General features: G+C 39.0%; 1 protein-coding gene across 1 annotated transcript; it reads right to left on the bottom strand.

Annotated features, from left to right (window-relative positions):
- Positions 1–6,359: 6,359 nt before the first annotated feature.
- Positions 6,360–14,410, bottom strand: LOC134657926 (peroxisomal membrane protein PEX13). Its single transcript, XM_063513510.1, has 5 exons — positions 13,857–14,410; positions 12,964–13,100; positions 8,620–8,756; positions 7,011–7,176; positions 6,360–6,640 (listed from the first exon to the last, which is right to left on the bottom strand). Exons 1-5 carry the CDS (start codon positions 14,237–14,239, stop codon positions 6,360–6,362), a joined length of 1,104 nt encoding a protein of 367 aa, XP_063369580.1. The 5' UTR covers positions 14,240–14,410.
- Between the last annotated feature and the right edge of the window lie 1,741 nt (positions 14,411–16,151).

The raw sequence follows: 16,151 nt of genomic DNA on the forward strand, positions 1-16,151 counted from the left end.
GCATGGAAGCTCAATTAGACTATCAAAACGCAACAACATCGCCGCCACCTTCACACAGCGCCGATACTCAAACACGCCTAGAAAATGTAGCGCGTTCGCCACCAGCCTCATCGAGCACCGACGACCGATTAGGAGTAGAATCTGCAGTTAGCCCGCCATCAGCGCCTACGTACACCGAAACCAACTTAGAAAATACTGCAAGTCCGCCACCAGTGTCACCCAGCGTTAACATTCAATTAAGCTCGGATTATGCAGATATTATGTCACTAGCGTCACCCAGCATCAACGATCAGTTAAGCTTGAACAATGCGTCGCCCGTCTCTGATGCTATAGTAACCATAAAAGACAGCACGCCACCAGCATCTCTCAACTTAGAAAATACTGCAAGTCCGCCACCAGTGTCACCCAGCGTTAAAATTCAATTAAGCTCGGATTATGCAGATATTATGTCACCAGCGTCACCCAGCAACAGCGAGCAGTTAAGCTTGAACAATGCGTCGCCCGTCTCTGACGCTAAAGTAACCATAAAAGACAGCACGCCACCAGCGTCTCTCAACTTAGAAAATACTGCAAGTCCGCCACCAGTGTCACCCAGCGTTAAAATTCAATTAAGCTCGGATTATGCAGATATTATGTCACCAGCGTCACCCAGCAACAGCGAGCAGTTAAGCTTGAACAATGCGTCGCCCGTCTCTGACGCTAAAGTAACCATAAAAGACAGCACGCCACCAGCGTCTCCATCTACTGACGAGGTAACAGAATCAGAATCTGAAAGGGCTCCAACTACTTACGAGGTAACAGAATCTGAAAGGGCTCCAAACACACCTGAGCCGCGTATTTCGGCCTTTACTGAAACAGAAGTAGAAAACATAACGCTCTTTAAATCTAAATCTAGCGAATTACTAATACAGGGTGATTTTATAAATGACACCGACTCGCTTCAATTTATGGACGACAGTTTCAATAGTTTGTCAAGAAGTTTAGAGATACAAAACGACGTAAGCCTTGTAACAGAACTAAAAAATGAAATTCAAAGATTGAAAATAGAGCTATCCAGCACTGAAAACGAACTCCAAACTATTATAATGGAAAAAAATGAATATTGCCGTCAAAACGAAAAACTGGTTAGAGAAATATCGGCACTCAAAAATATATGCAAGTCCCCGGCACAGTCGAGAAAAGACCGAAAGAGTTTGTCTAGCAATAACACTCAAAACTCTACCCTAGAGTCAAAATATACACTACACTCAATTGCCTTGGAGCGTCAAGTTAGAGACTTGCAAAATGAACTATGCAGTGCTCAACAAGAGGTGCACCGCCTACGAGAATGCATTACAGAACTCGAACAACAGTTGCGATATTCTATTCCCAATCAGCCACATGTTGTACACCCCGAAACTCCATCCTATATAGGCACAAAAAATACCCTCGACAAACAACTGGAATCGACAATTAAACGTAAGCTATGTATCATCTCTAGCAATAAAAGGTATAACATTCTACGCAACATAGAGTCGAGCGATCTTTACAGTGAATACGATTACTGCCACTTACTCATGCCAAATGTGGGCATCAATATACTTCTCCGATCCTTACAGAATAAGTTAAGAGAATACACAAATCAAGACTACTGCGTAATTATGATTGGGGAGTCAGATTTCAACAGTACTCACGATTACAACAAACTAGTAAAATCAATTAGAGAGACCTTAAAGCCTATCCTGAACACGAACGTAATATTAACTACACCTACGTATATCTGTGGTGCACCCTTATACAATAGCAGAGTGAAGCAATTTATTAATCTTCTAATACCTGACATTAGAGAATACAAATATGGCTTTCTTTTGGAATCTAACAGACATTTAAACCTAGAACATTACTATCAAACAACAGGTAAAATAGGCAGAACAGGAGTCCAAAACATACTCAAACACTTGTCGCGGCTTATCTCAACAGTACAATCAGAGAATGCACATAGTACCAACAACAATATACCAAGTATCCCAGAACGAGAAACGAACATCTTGCCCACTGTTGACGCGGAAGCACCGGAGACTCCGGAGAGGGCGGGGTTTTTTCGTGCAACTCCTTCCACATGCACCAAAACATGTGTACATTTAGACGGTTACAAATTAATATCATGTTATTGTAGGACAAATAAATTACACGGTGGGTCATGTTTGTACGCGCGTGATGGTGTAAAATGTGTTGAAAATACTGACTTGATGCAACTATCCATAGAACAATATTGTGAAATCTCGGCTATAGACCTTATTGATTATAGTATAACGATACTTTGTATATATAGAACTAACCTTGTCAGTATAAATGATTTCCTTGTGGTGTTCGAGCGGGTGCTTGACAAAATAGATGACCTGGAACTACATTGCATTGTAATTGGGGATTTTAATGTAAATTGCCTAGGCGATAGCAATGCGAACCTTAAACAATGGGCCGATTTACTGTGTACGCACGGATTTGTTAATGAGGTAAATTTTTACACGCGTATAACTGACAATACAGCAACATGCTTGGACCATTTGTATTCAAACTTATCGGCAGGCTCCGTCAATGTTAGCCCATTAACAACTAATTTAAGCGACCACCTTGCAATCAAAGCGGAAGTGCGATTACGAAACAGTAAAATGGTAAACAACATCCATACATATTGTAGGCATTTCACTGAATGCAACCAGGCTATCTTTGCTGATGCTATTCTTAGTGTTGACTGGATGGAAATAGTTACTAAAAATACTAATGCTGACAAACTAACTACAGCCATTTTAAATATAATAGTGAATAAATATGAAGTTAGTTTCCCCCTTAGAAAGCGAATCATGAAGAGTACAACGGAATCGTGGATTACAACGGAAGTGAAACTGTACAAGTCATTGTTATTTGACATGGTAGAAATAAGAGATAGGCAACCCAATAATGAATTAATTGATGAAATTATAAAGAATATGCGACTACACTATAACAACTTGGTAAAAAATAGCAAATCTAGTCACTACAATAAATTAATAAAATCCAGCGATAATGTATCTAAAACTTTGTGGTCAGTAATAAACAAGGAACGTGGAAAAAACAACAGTCCTGCGTTAGATGTCGCAGATATTATTGTAGATGATGATGGATCAGAGTTCCCCAGCAAGAAACACGCCATGAATGCGATTAATAGTAGGTTTTTGAGTGCAGCAGCGGCGTGCGGGGCGCCGAGCGCCGATGTTGCGTGCGCGATGCATGAATTGCGTGCCGTTCGACCGGCTGCGACCGGAACCCTCTCTCTTCAGCCATTTACTGCTGATGAGGTGCACCGTCTCATAACAACAACAATACCACCAAAAGCCTCGAAGGATGTGTATGGCATAAGCATGAAGTTATTAAGACTAGCCCCAATCCCGCTTGCGTTTGCTATGGCACATCTCTTCAACCGCTGCATAGAGGAGGGCATTATGCCCCCTCTGCTCAAGACTAGCAAAGTTGCTCCGATTTTCAAAGGCAAAGGTAAGAGAGAAAATATGGATGGATACCGGCCTATTTCTATCATCCCAGCGGTATCGAAGGTTCTTGAGAGTGGCCTGAGTAGACGCCTCTCCAACTTCCTGGTCGCTACGAACGCGCTATCTGAACGGCAGTATGCGTACCGTACAGGGCATTCGACGACTTCTCTAACTCGGGAACTAATCCGCCGTACCATGGCTGCCAGGGAAGGTCAACAGCAGGTCGCAATCTTGTGCTGTGACCTTTCCAAGGCCTTTGATGTCGCTGACCATGCTGTGATAGCGGCAAAGCTGCAACATTACGGCATTCAAGGCTCAACACTGTCCCTATTTACTAGCCTACTCAGAAATAGATCCCAAATTGTAGTAGGTGACGGCGGTAAGATAAGATAGGATCCTTTGGAAGCGACTATGGGTGTTGCGCAGGGATCATCTGTATCAAATATACTTTTTTCCCTACTTCTCAACGACTTACCCGAGTCCATTCAGGCCGCCGAAACTCTAATGTACGCCGATGACGTTGCCGCGATCGTTACAGCGCCTACCACTGACGGTTTAGAGCAAGGACTGAACACCGCGGCAGCACAGCTGTCTCGGTGGTTCGCATGGAACGGGCTGGCATTAAATTTAAAAAAGACGCACTTCTTGCACTTCAATTTGTCGGGCCGCAGTACGAGGCTACTGAGAGTCCAGATCGATGGAAAAATGCTTGAACAAACCGCCTCCACCACCTTCTTAGGATTCCAAATCGATCAAGGCTTAAAGTGGGATCTGCACGTTGACAGGTTGTGTGGCAAATTAGGAAGTGCATGCTTCGCTTTGGGTCGTGTTACGAAGATAGTGGCTCCAGAGGTTGCACGAACCTGTTATTTCGCTACTGTTCACTCATTGATACAGTATGGTGCAGAGCTATGGGGTTTCTGTGCGCAATGGGAAAGAGTTTTTCGCCTGCAGAAACGTGCCATCAGGACCATTGCACGAGTGCCCGCTGACACCCCTGCCAAAGAGCTTTTTAAAAAACTCGGCATTCTCACACTGCCCGCAATAGTAATAATGCAGGTAGCGATATACGTGAGAGGAAACTTAGACACTTATAAAACGAAAGAGATGGGGTCTAATTACAATACGCGTAATGCTAAAAAACTTGTAGGAATTAGTAGGAAATTAAAGAAATCGAATAAATTAACTCATGTAATGGGACCTGCTGTCTATAATAAACTACCACAAAACGTTATTGACGCACCAAGTTTGTGCAACTTTAAGCATCGATTAAAGAACTGGCTCGTCGATCACCCGTTCTACACCTACGGGGAGTTCATTATGCATACAGGGTCAGTGCCCATCTGAACAGACTTTCAGTTATTAAATGTATTATTTTTCAAATTTAAACCATTGTGAGATATACTAACATTGAATAATTATTATTTTTACCACATCTTAAAAATGTATCATATTTACCTACTATTTTAAACTTAAATTTTGACTTTTGCTTTTCTACTATTTTTCAATTTTGACCTCAATATTATTAGACACGGGAATCAGCTTTTTTTATATTAATTGTAATTTTAAAATGTATCCTAATTTTAAATTTTAAGTCTTTCGTCTTGACCTCAATTTTAATTTTAAACGTTTTCCAATTTTAATTCGACATGTAAATAAGCTTTGTTTTAATTTTCGATTGATTGTATATATAATTTTAAGTTTAAGTGTAAGTGTATAATTTATTTGACATGTAAATTGGCTTTATGAATAAACGAGTATGAGTATGAGTATGAGTATACGAATTTAATTATACTGATTGTATGCAAATAGGGCTGCATTGTTACCTACTTTAATGTTATTTCATTTGGCTTAATTTGGAATGTCTTTTGAATAAAAGAGTATCGATTTATACGAACTAAATAATTCACTAATGTTTGGTAAAGCGTTCAAAGGGTTGAAAAATCACCCGGTATTTGTATGGAAACAACTTACTAAACATAAACAATGTAGACTGTACGGAAATATCCAAAACTAGTACATTATTTTTTTCGTATGTTGTATCGATAAGAGAGCTTGCCAAGCGCTGCTTGATTTTCTTTAATCTACGTATAATATTAAAATTACTTCCACACCTGTTTGGTAACTACATCTTAGAGATTTACGTAAATAAAGACTGCTATTTCTATACATTTGCGTTCTCAAACATATTATTGTTGTAGATGGCAGCATTTTAGCAATGTTTTCCCCCAAATAATACATGAAGAGAATCGTTGCGTGGAAATAGCCAGTTTTACAATGTTTACATGTCTATTTTAAAATTAAAACTATAATTTAATATAAAATTAGAATTATTTCGCCTTTCCGTAAGCCCCGATGCGACAGAAATTTCATAAATCTTATTATATTGAATATAATTTAGTATATAAATATAAACCTGTTACTCATTTACTACAGATGATAACCCGTGTATAATATGTTTATAATTTCGGGGAATAAAACGACACGTATAGTTTTCCAGGATAAATAATGACGTCATACAACCGATAATAATCGAAGTGTTTCAGATATACAATGTCTCATACCAAAGATAATAGACTGCTTATCTCTGCAAGGACATTTGGAAGAGACTTTTACTAGATGGCGTTAGTATACCAGTAAATTTACCAGACGCCATAGTCATTATGTTCCATCTCAAACATCGTCGCTATACTTACTCAACCTCATATCTGCAACAATCATTTGATGGAAATGTCGCTTTTCTTTCATTCGGAATACGGGTGTTTTTGTCATCAAATGAGTGTTGCAGATACGAGGTTGAGTAAGTATAGCGGCGATATATAATGTTTATTTCAGTTTCAAAAGTCAGTAGCATCACAACTCCTGCTTAAAATGCTTATTCATCTCCTCCATACTTTTCTCACCTGTTTCCTCCGGCTTAATAACTTTAATATAATTCACCGGTACCAATCCGGCTGTCTGTCTGTCCGTGCTACCCATGAGCCAGCCGCTGTTCCAGAGCTGGCCCTGAAGATATTGTGGTGCGAGGAGGATGACCTGGCCGCTCCGGAAGCTGAGCTCCTGAGGTGATGTCGCTTGGAATTCGTGTTGGGCCACGGAACGGAGCGGGTTCTGCCAGGATCTTGGATCGTTTACTGTGGAGAAAACAAAAGGGGTTAGAAAACTATTGCGTCCAAAGTTATAAAACGGCCGTTTTAGTTTTGAGTTCATAGATCGACGAATCCAGCAACATATAAACTAAAGTCTATTTTTTTATTCGGTAGACTGAAATGACAGTTAATAGTATGAAATGACATTTCATGTTCATACTATTAACTGTCATTTCAGTCTACGGAATTAAAAAATAGACTTTAGTTTGATGTATTCAAAAGGTACTTTAATACATGATACAGTCCGTAGCGGCCCCCTTTTTTAAATATATTACGTTAAATTTAAATAATCACGTTTATTTAACAGTGGCGCTAGTGTGCACGTTGATGGGCTCTTACGGTAGGTATAACTTACGTCTCTCATTCACGCTGGTGGTAAGTCCACTCAGCATCTTCAGCACGATGTATGGGGCGGCGGCAATCACTCCGAAGAATAGGAGGATAGGCCAGCTGGCTCCCTTGGCACGTTGCTCGGGTGTGCCTGTGCCCGTTTGCGTAGCCGCAACTGCTTCGGCCCATGCCTGAAAATATAGATTGTTGTTATATATGGAATTTAGATTTTGAAAGAGAAAAACTGAGCCTAATTTTCCAAATTCGTTTACAAATTAAACTTTCACACCTCCTATTCGGAAAAGAGCTTTTTCCTCCCTGATAGGAGGGATCAAAGTAACACTTTTCTGTTCAAGGACACTATTTTTACATTTTTTTAGCTTAAATTATCTGTTTAAGCATCAGATTGTGTCAACACTAAGATTTTTTTATTTTCCTCATAGTTGATGTGAAAAGCAGTATGTGTCACACGGTATCAAAATTATTTCGTCTTGGACGTTAACACTTGAATCCCTCATTACGCTCAGGATTCAATGTACGCCCTTGACGGAAATATAGGTATCATTTTGATCCCTTGTAACACAAACTACTATTTTCATCGCCCTAGCGCGGACGCTTTTCTGTGCTTCACATATTAAACTTTAACGGGTAGTTGCAATTTCTTTGTCTACCCCGAACATTTTTATAAACTAATTTCGGGTAGTTCAGTGTTGTTTTATTTATATCTCCGTTGACATTTGCTGGGACGTCAGTCTTTCCGTGACCACAGCTGGTGCAACTCCGCTGACACGTCGGTATTTAAGGTAAAAACAATGAAACTATATCGCGGTAATTAAATATAGATTGTGTAATTAAGTATAGATATATGTTGCTTGAATGTTCATGTCAAACTTCATGTTATTTCAGTGTTGTTTTAAAATGCAACTAGGTTCGTGTGACTCTTAAAACAGATAATTATTTAACTAACTAACGGTTTTGTAAAGTAAAGGCGCTAAACACGAAGAATTCCGTTAATTCACCCGCTATTTCCTACTCAGCTCGCACAGTGGCATTGAAAGCCTGCAGCAAGAGAGCGGGGCAGCAATATCCTCATGCCGCCCACCATACAAAATTATAGCCAAGGAAGTTTGAACCTTGTTGTATTTTCAATTGGGTTGAATTTCATTAGTTCGAAAATTTTACGAGACAAATGAAATGCTACCCACTTTGTTTTTATATAAGGTTGACATTCCATCGAAACTGAGTGTACATCCTAATGTACATTGGGCTGCACGAGGATAAAATTATGCTCGTCGTCGATAGAAATACGAAATGACTTTCCTTTACTGTTCTTCGTGCATACCTAGTGTGATAGTGTACTTACTTTAAGGGGCCCACTGATGATCAGTCCCCCTGACTACATCAGCCTGTCAGTTAGAACAAAAAGCTGACAGTTCCGAACAACTGACAGGCTCATATCGTCAAAGTCCGGCGGACTGGTAATCAGTGGGCCCCTTTAGATGCGGTATGGCGTTCAGTGTTAAGCCTCCTCCAGACTGTGCGCGAGTAAGAGTATGGAGTCGATTTCGCTGTCTGCGAAAATCGACTTCACACTCGCGTTCGTGGCTTCGCGCACGAGTGTACTATTTGAATACCTTGAACTCGTTCTCAGTCCTAATTCCAAGCATGACCATCAGTTTCCGTACGAGCCAGTTCAGAGATCGCACCACGGCGAACGTCGACCAGAACTGCGCGAACAGAGACCTGAGGCGACCGAAGTTCTCTGCTACACCTGTAATTATACGATTAAACATTGAACTAAGCCACAGAATAAGTAATACCATTATCATACAGAACGGACACGCACCGCCCCGCCCCGGCTCGGATTCCCTCGCCCCGTGACTGGCCGCGACATGAATGTGTGCATAAGTCGCTCTACTGAGAGCATGCCAGAAGTCCGTCAGATACACAATGACGCGTGTACAGACGTGCCGCGCACACATATAAACGCCAATCATTTTTGATGTATGGCGTGTCCGCACTGTGACTAAGCTCTGTTTTTATATCTGAAACACTCAAATGATAAGTCGATTGTCTAATTTCTTTTTATCCTCATTATCATCTCAGCTGAAAGACGTCCACTGCTGGACAAAGGCCTCCCCCAAGGATCTCCACAACGAACGGTCATTCGCTGCCCTCAACCAACGGTATCCCTCGACTTTAACTAGATCGTCGGTCCATCTAATTTGGGGCCTACCCACTGTGAGCTATGTCGACAACTTTGGTTTTCCCGTGGATCTCTTTTTTAATCATATTTTTTACTAGCGACCCGCCCCGGCTTCGCACGTGTTAAAAAATTATATATAAACCTTCCTCTTGAATCACTCTATCTATTAAAAAAAACCGCATGTTTTTCAAGCAAGTCATTTTTGCATCGAGACTGGACTAAAACAAAAAATAAAATCATATAAAAATGTTGGGAGTCCCTGACATAAACAATAGCTGTCAAAGTTTCTCATCATTATGAATCTATTGTTAGGTGTGTGCAGGGAAACATTATTACAGCCATTATATGTAGAAAATACTGCAAAGATGCAACTTGACTGACCCTTGAACCTTATACAGAAATAAAATAAACGAATAAATCATTTAACAACAGTATACCTATTACAGATATCGCTGCAATCACTGCAAAAACATGTCTTTAGATATGGCAAATCCAATGAAACATAAATCATATTCTACAGACTTTGGTTTGGTTCAAAGGCAGTCGGAACAATTATAATCTGTCGTTTTTTAACCTCATTAATTAAAATTGTAAATGAAATGCAACAGACAATTAGCATTAAAATTATTCTGAATTCTTTATGTATTATTCCTTCATTATCACCGATGAAAGGAGTGTTAAATATTCTAAAGTTAGCTAGTATTTGGAAGTAATTTGCACCATCCAAATATATGTATTAAAAAAGCGGCCAAGTGCGAGTCGGACTCGCCCATGAAGGGTTCCGTATTTAGGCGATTTATGACGTATAAAAAAAAAACTACTTACTAGATCTCGCTCAAACCAATTTTCGGTGGAAGTTTACATGGTAATCTACATCATATATTTTTTTTAGTTTTATCATTCTCTTATTTTAGAAGTTACAGGGGGGGGGACACACATTTTACCACTTTGGAAGTGTCTCTCGCGCAAACTATTCAGTTTAGAAAAAAATGATATTAGAAACCTCAATATCATTTTTGAAGACCTATCCATAGATATCCCACACGTATGGATTTGATGAAAAAAAAATTTTTGAGTTTCAGTTCGAAGTATGGGGAACCCCAAAAATTTATTGTTTTTTTTCTATTTTTGTGTGAAAATCTTAATGCGGTTCACAGAATACATCTACTTACCAAGTTTCAACAGTATAGTTCTTATAGTTTCGGAGAAAAGTGGCTGTGACATACGGACGGACAGACAGACGGACAGACGGACAGACGGACAGACAGACAGACAGACATGACGAATCTATAAGGGTTCCGTTTTTTGCCATTTGGCTACGGAACCCTAAAAAGCGGACAAGTGCAAGTCGGACTCACCCACCGAGGGTTCCCTACTTTTTAGGGTTCCGTAGCCAAATGGCAAAAAACGGAACCCTTATAGATTCGTCATGTCTGTCTGTCCGTCTGTCCGTCTGTCTGTCCGTCCGTATGTCACAGCCACTTTTCTCCGAAACTATAAGAACTATACTGTTGAAACTTGGTAAGTAGATGTATTCTGTAAACCGCATTAAGATTTTCACACAAAAATAGAAAGAAAACAATAAATTTTTGGGGTTCCCCATACTTCGAACTGAAACTCAAAAATTTTTTTTTCATCAAACCCATACGTGTGGGGTATCTATGGATAGGTCTTCAAAAATGATATTGAGGTTTCTAATATCATTTTTCTCTAAACTGAATAGTTTGAGCGAGAGACACTTCCAAAGTGGTAAAATGTGTGTCCCCCCCCCCTGTAACTTCTAAAATAAGAGAATGATAAAACTAAAAAAAATATATGATGTACATTACCATATAAATTTCCACCGAAAATTGGTTTGAACGAGATCTAGTAAGTAGTTTTTTTTTATACGTCATAAATCGCCTAAATACGGAACCCTTCATGGGCGAGTCCGACTCGCACTTGGCCGCTTTTTAGTATTTGTTGTTATAGCGGCAACAGAAATAGATCATCTGTGAAAATTTCAACTGTCTAGCTATCACGGTTCATGAGATACAGCCTGGTGACAGACAGACAGACGGACAGTTGGAGTCTTAGTAATAGGGTCCCGTTTTTACCCTTTGGGGAAACCCTAAAGGGGCCCACTGATTACCAGTCCGCCGGACGATATCGGCCTGTCAGTTGTTCGGAACTGTCAACTTTTTGTTCTAACTGACAGGTTGATATCGTCCGGCGGACTGTTAATCAGTGGGCCCCTTAAAAACAAATCTTAATAAATAGTATCTCCGAAACGTGACGCGCGGTAAAACCGTATTTATGTAACTTAACAAGTTGTTAGAGACCAAAAACCTGTTTTGAGTTATTGACATTGAACACAAACATCATTTTCTGCTTATAATGTTTGAAAGTTTGCTAACAATTTATAAATTTTTGTGGTTAACAATTTCAAAATTGAATATATTTTTGATCTCTCTGAGTATTTTTTTTTAATAAATTTAATTTATTGCTTAGAACACTAAGGGCCCTATTGGGTTCATTTCATGATCCTATTGGCTATGTGCATGTGCTATTAGCTATATGGTGGGGAAACTAAAACCAATGATTATATTTTCATATTACTGTATTTGACTTTTAAATTATTATTGTGTCCCATAGTTTTATTAAGAAGTCTGCCAATCAAAGTTAAGGGCAAAGTTTACAAGACAGCCGTGAGACCGGCAATGAAGTACGGTGCTGAATGCTGCCCTGCTAATAGTAAGTGCAGTACTTGCATGAAAATCATCGTTTAAATAAAGAACTTATTCAAAGAGAACAAGATAAACAATTGCATGACTTTACAACTGCGATTACTGCGTATGTTGTTAGCACGGCAGAATGCTGGGCGATCAAAAAGGCGCACGAACAAAAATTACACGTGGCAGAGATGAAGATGTTGAGGTGGGCGGCAGGAGTAACAAGACTCGATAAAGTGAAAAATGAATACATCAGAGGTAGTTACAAAGTTGCACCCATCACAAACAAAGTCACGGAAAGTAGGCTTCGCTGGTATGGCCACGTGATGAGACGCCCCGAAGACCATGTAGTCCGGCAAGCCCTGGCATTGCCGAACAGGGAAGCGAGCAGAAAAGGAAGACCTAAAGCCACGTGGTGGTCTACAGTGACCCGCGACTTGGAACGAGCCCAACTTACCCCAAAGACAACTCAGGACAGACGGTCCTGGCGCATGAGGGAGCGTTCAAGTATTACGTAACGAATTTGGGGGGAGGGGGGGTCTTGTAAAACGTTACGATGCGTTACACTCGTTACAGGGGCGGGAGGGGGGGCTTTGAACTACGCGTTACGTATCATTGTTTTTTAACCCTTCAGAACTTTTCGCCACTTTACGATACTTTAAGGTGTATTCGGATATTTCCGAATGACGAATAGTGGCGGATAATTCCGAAAGCTGACTCTTACTACATCGGAATACGAGTGATTTTACAATGATTTTCGGTATTACCCGATTTCCGGAATTACCCGAATAAACCTTACGCCACATAATTGTGGCCTTTAGGTAAAAAAATGGTCACTTGGTGGTTACGTAACGTTTTACTAGGGGGGGGGGGGGGCACAGAAAAACGTTACGGCGCGTTACATGGGGGGGAGGGGGGGTCAAAAATGTCCAAAAATTGCGTTACGTAATACTTAAACGCTCCCTGAGAACGAGGAGAGCCGACCCCAAATAATGGGAATAAGCCTGAATAAGGCAAAGAGAAAGAAGAAGTTTTATTAAGAAGTCTAGAGTCTAACTTACCTAAAATAGCTCTGAATGAGCTGGTGAGAGCAAAGAATGTGTTTTCAAGCATCATGGCGACACTGCCGACTGCATTGACTAGACTTTGTATCGAATCAAAGGCAGGCCGTGAGCTTTCTTCTGCCATTTGAATAAATCTGGAAAAGATACATATTGTATTTTAACCACACAAGTCCTATATTTTTATGCAGCTGTAGTTTTAACTGTCAAATGAACAGTCGCCATCATTATCGGAGCGGCCAAGGTGCTCACAAATATCTGAACACACCTCTATTGTCAGGGCATTAGAGTGTGTAGTAGTAGTAGTAGTAGTAAACTTTATTGCACAAAACAAATACATAACACAGAGATCATCCAGTAAATGTGTACAGTAAATGTGTGTGTGTGTTCAGATATTGTGAACACCTTGGCCACTCTGATATATCTGATGGCAATTGTACTAGGTCAAGTATTGGTGGATAATACATTCTTAAGTAATTTTTTTAATGTTCTAAAAAATTATACTGCCCAAATAGTCAATCAAGTATTCCTCATTGTAAAATGTGAAGTTTGTCATGTCTGCACTGCCACTGTTTATTTATACTCTACAAGTCATTTTTGAAATGATATGAATGAAAATGTAGCTAAAAATTGACTTCACTGAGATATCCATAGCATAACATGTTAATTGAGATATTATCTTAATAATCTAACTCAATTACATCATGTTATCTTTCTTCATGTTTACATTGAGTTACATAATTTGGTGTAAAACATTCTTACATTAAGAATATCACAACATTTAGTTACACCTTACCTTTCTAACTTACCTACATCTAATCATGTTTGGTGAAATTGTTAAATACAAAAAAAATGTATGACTCATCAAACAAAAACCATAGAGAAAAATAAACCTGTTTTCAATATCGCCATACATCGGTCCATATCTGTTGTATCCCCCATAAGGCGACATACCACCCATACCTCCCATACCCCCCATCCCATAGCCACCTCCTAAACCCCCATATCCATAATTGCTGTATCCCATCCCTCCCATCCCCATACCACCCATACCGTACGAATTCATCCCTCCGTAAGAATACCCGGGGGTCATGGAATAAGAAGGCTGTATAGCCAAGTCTGGCCTAGGTGGTAAAACTGGGGGTCCTAAAGTACTATTTGCAAAAGAGGTCGATGGGATGGGATTTCTGAAGGCTGGCACACTTCCACCAGGCGTCACGGCTGCATTCGATAAAATAGGGTCAGAGTTCCCCTCGAATTTCGCTTGTTCCGTCATCGTTCGAGCTACGCACTAAAATCACTGTAACTTTCACGTATCACTACGCGGTTCACTGATTATCTGTAAACGCCATACGGTGCTGTTTTATCTGGACTATTTGGTACTGCACAATCTTGAATTTATAAAGATAAGTGTGTTTACGCAAATGCGACCGATGAACTCAATGAAAAGAACAGGGGCAGGAAACTTAAACCTTATGTATGGAAATCAGCGCTGTATCCGCAGTAGCATCATGTCACTGCAATATTTCCTCACCTGATGCTTCCAAATGAATCAAACAGATGGCGCCACTGCGGAAAAACATCGGAAAAACATGTGTTTAAAAAACTCGCATCCAACCCATAATTATTAAAAAGAAAAAAAAATTGTCTTTGCATTTTTGACACAAATTCCGTTTCAAGTATAAAACGTTTAAAATTTTCTGTAATTTAAGTACCTCACATTTTTTATATCGTTTATATTAGTTTTAATATCATTTTATTTATATGAACATAATATAATCGTTTTTATTAACAACAACTAACTAAATAGATTCGCCAAGTGCCCTACGTGAAAGGAAACGTTAAAACAAAAAAACATAGTAACCGTCAAACTATAAAAGTCAAACAGAAAACTTAAATTTTCTGAAATTATATATTAATAATTTAATTTAATCACTATAAATTGATGAAAATGTGTGCGCCTGGGAGAAAAAAACGATACTGCCTTATCGGCTGTGCGAATCAAAACAAAATTACTCCAAAACGCGTCAATTCTTCGTGGCATGTGCTATAGCTAGTCAAATTTACGTCCAAGTGTGGTCTAAGTTTTAATAGTGGATTTGTTATATTTCGAACTAATTTACTATAAGTGGTAGCCGTAGAAAATATATTTTTTATGGTTTGTTATGCATGTAAGTAATGAAAAATAAATGCCATTTTTATACATCCGTGTTTTTACTTTTGCGACTAAAGTATTCTTTGGTGTGAACATTTATAAAATACTAAATAAATAGGTTGTAGTAAATCGTCACTGCATGAATAGGTAATTAGGTATTACATAATATATTAGCGCTTTTTCCTTGACCGTGTACAGTGTACTACAATGAGGTGTATTCATTTTTCACGTGATTGCTTTGCAATAAGGTGAAAGAATGGAAACCTCAAATTTGTAGTTCACTGTAAACGGTCAAGGAAAAAGGCGCCATAGTTTTATTAGTATGCATGTGTGCACTGTGCACGCACACATACGTAAAGGTTAGTTTGGTCAAATTCCGCTTGGAGCGTTTGTGTAGACGTTTTTTGACATTTATCGCGAGTTGGCTCTCTTTTACTATATATAGTTATTATACTCTTTGGAAAAGAACATGGATTAGACAGGACCATGACAGGACGTCAAATGAAAGGACGTTCGTTTTTGACATTAGTTTTTATGTTGCCAGCAAAAATAAACTGAATATGAAGCATAGACAACATAAAAAAGAAACATAAAATTTAACCATTGTTTACTATTTTAATAAGCTACGAATGAAACATACAAATTTAATTGTATGCAGTTGTATGTAATTATAAAAGTTAGTAATTTTAGAAGCTAATGATTTGGAATAAACGAAATTGAAAGTAAAACAATTAAAAAGCAAAACAATTTGCTTATGGTTTAAAGGGTGTCAATAATTTCAATATTTGGATTTAGTCAATTGTGGTTTTGTTGTTTTCTCTATAATTGTGATTGTTTACTGTTATAAAGACAGAAACCAGTGCTGTGCTGTGCAGTGTTTATTGTTGAAATTTAAATCTGTAAGTTATTTGCTTTAATTCGCTTAGATAAGATGAGAAATTGATCTTTACTTTGTGTCACCGAATGTCATCCTTTCCTATCTCGAGATTCTTAAATCTTTTATTGTTTAGTTCTCGTATATGCGCTATGTATT

This window comes from Cydia amplana, chromosome 21, assembly GCF_948474715.1.
Source record: "Cydia amplana chromosome 21, ilCydAmpl1.1, whole genome shotgun sequence".
Taxonomy (NCBI): Eukaryota; Metazoa; Arthropoda; class Insecta; order Lepidoptera; family Tortricidae; genus Cydia; species Cydia amplana.